At 39.3% G+C, this 6,661-nt stretch overlaps 1 protein-coding gene across 1 annotated transcript; it reads right to left on the bottom strand. All coding sequences in view use genetic code 11, as the record gives it.

The window, feature by feature from the left end:
* Positions 1-880: 880 nt before the first annotated feature.
* On the bottom strand, positions 881-3,888 carry EGR_06077 (Annexin A7; the record flags this gene model as incomplete). Its single annotated transcript, XM_024495326.1, has 8 exons — positions 881-1,015; positions 1,332-1,444; positions 1,530-1,605; positions 1,671-1,761; positions 1,976-2,129; positions 2,765-2,969; positions 3,119-3,213; positions 3,810-3,888. The coding sequence occupies 8 exons, from the start codon at positions 3,886-3,888 to the stop codon at positions 881-883; spliced, it is 948 nt and encodes a 315-aa protein (XP_024350281.1).
* Between the last annotated feature and the right edge of the window lie 2,773 nt (positions 3,889-6,661).

The raw sequence follows: 6,661 nt of genomic DNA, 5'->3' as shown, positions 1-6,661 counted from the left end.
TTTCCCGTAACTGTTTGGTTTAGTGGTGCTATAGGGGTGACTTTGAGACATTTTGAGCAAGTTGGTGCAATAGCTGCAGTAGTGACTTTGCGAAATTGAGTCAAAAGTGCTAAGCTCTTTTAGATCTTTGGTGTCGATATATAACGACATTGTGTTTATTCGTTAGCTAAAATCAGTTGGTTTTCACCCAAAAGTTTCGGCAACTGTTAGTAATGATTGCATTAAAATATACCATTTAAAGTATATATGATTAATACTCGTTCACATGTATATTTAGTGACTTAATCACAAAATAATGGACGCAGACGAAGAGAATTTTGCTTTCTTTTGAATTTGGTTGCAACAACTGCAGTTACCAGATTACACAAGTGTGAGTGTAATTAGGATACCAAGGGCTGATCTTTGATACCTTCATTGCACATTGTTGCAGACGTGACTGTGTGCTAGAGCCCAGTAATTCCTACTCTCGCGAAAGGATGAAGTAGACTTCCGGGATAAGCCGCAGTGAATTCAAGTAGAGGTGCCAGCACTTTCCTTCCCCCTTCTGAAAGTGTATGCTTCCTTCCGTTTAATTCATTTCCCCAGAAATTACACCTTTTCTATTATCATATTTCAGAATATCTGAAAAGACGTTACTTGATAGGAGATTTATGTTCAGCAGTAACGAGCTGCGGTACTTTTTCAACTTTTGCTTTTATACGCACAAGCGAGGTCACTGGCTATTTACTGCCCAATGGCAATCAACGTGAAATAGCTGGTATGTTTACATCCCTCTTTTTGAAAACAACTACGCAATTCTTTACTCCAAAGAGATTATACTTTTTAGAATTGTGTGTAATAAACGTTTTTGTTTCAGACCTAAGTAAATGAATTGCGTAAATTATTTATCCTCATGAACGCCCATCATTGCCAAAAGGAACTTCCTTTGGTCACCAGAGGTGTCGCCTTTAACCATATCTTCAAGACTTGTATCATACATTTCGAGAAACTCCTGCTTAATTTCGGCTAAATCGGTCTAAAGGCAAGTAAAATGAAAAAATTCAGATGGTTAATCGAACATGAAATCTGCCTTAGTTGGGGGTGTTGAGAAACTCGGGAAGAAATGAATCCGATCGACTACTCCGAACTATTTAAAGAAATTTTAAATGAGTTAAATATTAGTACTGTAAATTCCACTTTATCAACCTAACTACTGAATACCAGTAAATATCCTAACTGCGGCACCTCAGTAGTCAAAAGTAGACTTATGTTAATGGTTGACACGGCTGAATGATCTGCAGTAATGTGCGCGAATTTCCAGGAGGGTTGGGTGAAAGGCTCGATTCACTCACATTGCAGTGCGCCATGATCATGCGTACAAGATTCTCGTCATGTGTGCCGACTCCCTTCATGGATTGGTAAAGCACTTCCGCATAATATCTTTTCCTGTTCAATGCAGTCTTCACTGAAAGAGATAGTTTACCAAAAGCATTCGTTCCCGAAATGCTGGTTGCAAAAAATGATTTGACAGGCGTATTATGCACACTTACATAAGGCGAGAAGAGCATCTCGATAGTCTCCTGAGGTTTCTTTCTCAACTGTGGTGAAGAGGTCGTTTCCGACAGCCTGAGGGAATAACGAATAATTTACAAAACGTAACGATGAAAAAGACTTCATAGAAGCGGACGTACTTCAAGATAGAGCGTTGCAATACCGATGATTTCTTCCCATGGGCAGTTTACAAAAACTTTGGTAAAGATTGCCTCATCGGTGCCAAATTTGCTGAAAAACGTGAATATTCAAGAAATTGTGGTAGTGTTGTTTAAAATAGGAGGCGTCATTCAAAGTTACGAGGGTCTAAACCCTTCTTCGCAGTTTTAGCACTTTTTAAACACTGAACCGTTTGCAGTGCAAAGCAGTAAATAGGCTGCTTATATGTTGACGGTGTATATCAGATCCTACATTTGAGTATTTACGAAACTCATGTTTCACCTACGCCTCTCCTGCTTGGTAGAGAGATTCGCAGTCCTTCACAACGTCGTCCTTGGTGAATTTGCTCCTGCGTTTTCCTTGTAGCAGTGCAACCAGCACGCGCTCAAAATCACCGCTGACATCGTGAATAACATCCTGTTCCAACGATCTTCTAGAGACTAGAAGAGGATAAATCATACAATTAAGCTTCCTACCGAAATTTATGACACAAAATAAGTTTTGAAAAACAACCCCTATGAATATTCAATGTCGCAGGCTTGGATGAGAATACAAATACGAGAGCGTTTTGAGTTATTAAAGTGCCTAAAGATCAAATTTACGGAGCTTCTAATTTAATAAAAAGCCACTGCGTATTTTCTGGGTTATGTACAAAATGCATTTTTAATGAAACTAATGCAACTAGTTTAGAGTTCTTCCATAAAGAAGGAAATTGTATTTCTTATCTTATTAAAATATATTTTGAATTAAATTAGCTAATCAAAATTAAATGAGTATCATTTTAAGGAACCATTTTAAATGTAATGTGAAACCAAAACTTACGGTTTTGACGTTTTTCTCTGAGGACTGAAAAGAAGTCGAATTATAGCAATTAGGCAGTAAATAAACTGAATAATATATGAAGCAAATTTGTATCGGCACATAAAAGTAGAAAGCAGAGACGAAATAATAGCGGTCAAGTTTGAGCTACCGTCTGTGCCTGTTATCAATTACAGCATAATACTCATTAAATTCAACTAGTTTTCCGGAAAGAATCGTGCCTACAGCGCAAAATGAAAACTGTGCGATAACTCACTATCATTATAGGCCTCCTTCAGTTCGTGAATTTCCTCATTACTACTTGAGCAGATCACATCAATCAAGATGGTCTCATCGGTGCCGAGTCCCTTCATGGCCCGATAAAGCGCACTGGCATTGACGTGTGCCTTATCGTAGAATGAGTAGAGGACGGCCAAACGGAAGTAGCCACTAAGTTCCTTGTGAAGGGTGTTTTTGAGATCCTGAAGTTGAAGGAAACTTTTTGTTCATTTTACGTAGCATATCCCCCATATTGGTTCAAAAGCTCAATAAATAATTTTAAGGAGGTTCCAATTACCAATCATCACTTAAATTAATGAATCAAAATACAATGATAATTTTGTAGACGCACCATTCCATACACAGCCTTGAACGTCTTTTCGATGACTTGTCTTTGTTCAAGCGAGCGATGTGATAAGACGTCGATAATGGCATCTTCATCAGTTCCTAACACAAAGACAGCAAAATGTTCAACCATTTAGCTGCTTAACAAAAGATTTGTGGCAGGGCTATTTTTGATAGCATAATTACTTCACAGTGTTTGCAAAAGCAGCCCTGAGAGATGAATTTACGAATGGTACATGACACTACTTGGAATTCCTAGAATCTGTGCTTTAAGACACTTTTAAAAAAAATGCCTGTCTCGACATCGAGCTCACTTCTGATTGACATGTAGCCTTATGCATTGGGATGGCCGCTCAGTATTTTTATGTCCAATCAGTAACCGACCTCAGACGCAAAGCATATAAGCAAAGCAAGATGTTAAATTGCAAAAGGTTCCAATGTGAAAAGACAACTATGAAATTGATTGCATAAGTCCCCTGATATGCAGCTGCATTCATCATCATCTCTTGAACTGGATTATAGAGCAGTCAGAGTGCACTAACAGTGTTTTTTATTAAAACTTATGAGTACACCTTCAGGTAGTTAGTCTCACTCCAAAGTTTCGAACTCCAAAAACACATAACCAGTTGAAAGAACAACCTATCCAGCACCAGAACTTGAATGTGTAGCAAAAAAGCAATTAAGCCAAAGCTTCTCACCTAATCCCTTCATAGCATTGTACAAAGTCTCGGCATCTTTATGCGCATCGAAGTTGGGAGCTGCATGCACGGTGGCCATTCCGAAAGCAAAAGTGATCGGTGAGGGACAGGAGCACAAACTGCGCCGGTAGGGACTTGGTAGCGCCTCGAGAGTGAAGTACAGATTTTATTTCCAGCCTAAAGCACTCACAGTGCTCAATCAGCGCCTTGAGTGGTGGATGCCGTCGAAATTGAGAGGCTCTCCGCGAGGCGCACCGGCGCAGTGGCGTGGCATGCGCGGGCACGCACGCACTCGCACACGTCGCAGAGGCACTTGCGATGTGCAAATTCCAAGGCCTTGAATGAAATTAATGAGACCTGTCTTGTGTATGTTGGTACATAATGCAGAGCACACAACGTCTTTTGCATCCTTGATGCTATTAACCCCATTCGGACCATCGGCTCTATGGGAGGAAACTCGAGGTAAAGTGGGAGTCCTGAAATGCTCAACTTTAATCGCATACCGATGGCAGCTCTAGATTTATTCCATGATTATTTTCTCATAGGTGTAAAATGGATGGATAACCCAGGTTTTTCGGTAATACTTACAAGTAAGTCTAAAAAAGTAAAAAATTTACTTATAGGAACTTGGGCAATTGTGAGTACACAGAAACAGTAAAGTTAATGATTCGGCCCTCATTGTCAAAGCAAGGCGATAAACTATGTGAAATAGGCTTCGCACCACTTTGTATCGTTGAAATTTGCTACAATGTATGCAGAATCTCGGTCACCACAACACTGCATGATTGGCATTTGTAAGCCACAGCAGTTTGACAAACGCCGTTGTCTACCTACTCATGCAGTACACAAATATGGATGCATACAACCTCGGCTTGCCCAGTGGTTTCCAGTCATTAAAAAACTAGATGAAAGCATTTTTCTTACAAATTACTTTTACTGTGGTCTGCCGAATTACTGAACTTGTATTGGATTGTTATAGACTCTGAAGACAGGTTCTGTTAAACAACAAGCTTGCGAAGAATAAGGAGGGCATGATATAACGCTGACTCTAATTTGACACTTTATGCAACATTCCATGAGTAATTTTATGGCTTCTCATTTTGGCCACGTTCTATGAAATTTTAGGCAACCTTCTATGCAAAATTAAGGGTTGCACTTTTTTGAGATAGGAAGCATCGCTTTTACAGCAGTCTGGGCAATTAAACACTCCTTTAAATAAATTTAATGCAGCGACTTTGGAGCTGGTTTTCCTCAGAACTGTCAGTATCAAATAATTGAATTTCCTCAGAATTACATTCAACCCTCTTTGCCCGTGAAAGCTTTTGTTGGGGATATTTTGACTGTTGTGAATATCCAATAGCAACCATCCCCCGATTTTACTGAAACCGTTTCCATGTGTTGAGAAGTGAAAAGGGCATAAATCGAGAGGTGGACTTGCAATCGTGCTGCACTCACCACCGTTGAAATTGTAAACGAATTAGTCAACACATCCAACATTCAAATGCTCCTTTTAAATGTGTATTTTGCTGTAAAACCAATTGAAATTAAACCACCTCGTGCAGGAAAACTCATTAAAGTACACGTATTGAATCCATAAAATCCACGAAATAACTTGGGAATGAAGACACAAGTCAGCTGAAGAGATAACCTTTCTTCTTGAAAAGTAAATGAAAATACTATATAACAGCAATGCATTGTAAATGTCGCAGAGAGTATACACAAACGTGGGGCGTCAATTTCCTACCATATGTATTGGAATGTAAATAAGACTGTTTAGTAAGTTATGATGGGAAAACACTGATTGTCTGAGTGCTCTCCACATTTCTCAGGAGTAATCGATGCCAAACCTGCAGTAGTCTTTCAACAATAGCGGAAGCTACTAGACAACTCACTCAGCCAAATTGAACTTGTCAATGTGTACTCCAAACTACTCACAGCACCATTGAGGAAATGAAAGCAAACAGACTAAACACTTATAAGAACAGGCCTTCTTTAATCGAATCCTTCACTTGAACCTAAGTTGCGGTTCGTTTCCCTGTCCGTGATACTTAAACCTTTGGGCATACATTGGCTCAATTTTAGGGAACCTCTACTTGGTTTATTTAGCCCTTAGGTACCTTCTGGTAAACAGCCATTCCTTGCTATTTTACTCCAGCAACTGACGCTCTCAAAGCCACTGTTCAAAGTTATCATTCAAAATGTCAAAAAAATCCAAATATGGTGTTTCAGTAGGTTAGCATCTTTCACTTATAATTGCTTGTCTTATCGAAAACTAGGGATTTCCTTTGTACACAAACTCAAAATACGTCTGCATGTTTGGTGTGCAAGACCCGGAAATCAACGGTCGCTACAAAAGGCAGATATATGAAGGCCACTTTGAAATGACTTCATATACATTGGAATAATTCTCTTTAAATTACTAGCATTTTAAAGAAAGAGTGTATGCTCTTTAAGGCTTTAGGCTGCTTGCATCCAGCTTCAATTCTCTCGAGGATTGTACAAGGATAGCAAAGAAGTTGGCATTTCACTCCGCATAGACCCACGTATGCAGAAATAACTTATTTTAAATCAAACAGTGAAACACAAATCGCAATGGCTTTCCAACTAGAACTGAGGGTGGAACGAGATGGTTTTTACTGCACGTATGTAGAGCGAGTTGTACGCAAATTGCACTTGAAAGCATTCAAAAATAAATCCGAATTAAAGAAGTGCTGTAAAATACATGTGATTTCATCCTCGTATGGTAGTTGGCACCACATGATCTAGCGGTTGAGGCGACTCATCAACCAGCCAAATAAGATGGTGATCGAGTTCACTTGACTGCTCCTTTTCAAACATGCCAAGGTGCTCCT

The sequence above is a fragment of the Echinococcus granulosus genome (genome assembly GCF_000524195.1).
Source record: "Echinococcus granulosus chromosome Unknown EG_S00050, whole genome shotgun sequence".
Classification (NCBI taxonomy): domain Eukaryota; kingdom Metazoa; phylum Platyhelminthes; class Cestoda; order Cyclophyllidea; family Taeniidae; genus Echinococcus; species Echinococcus granulosus.
The sequence above is the reverse complement of the archived record's forward strand: the minus strand, read 5'-3'. Positions and strand labels throughout refer to the sequence as shown.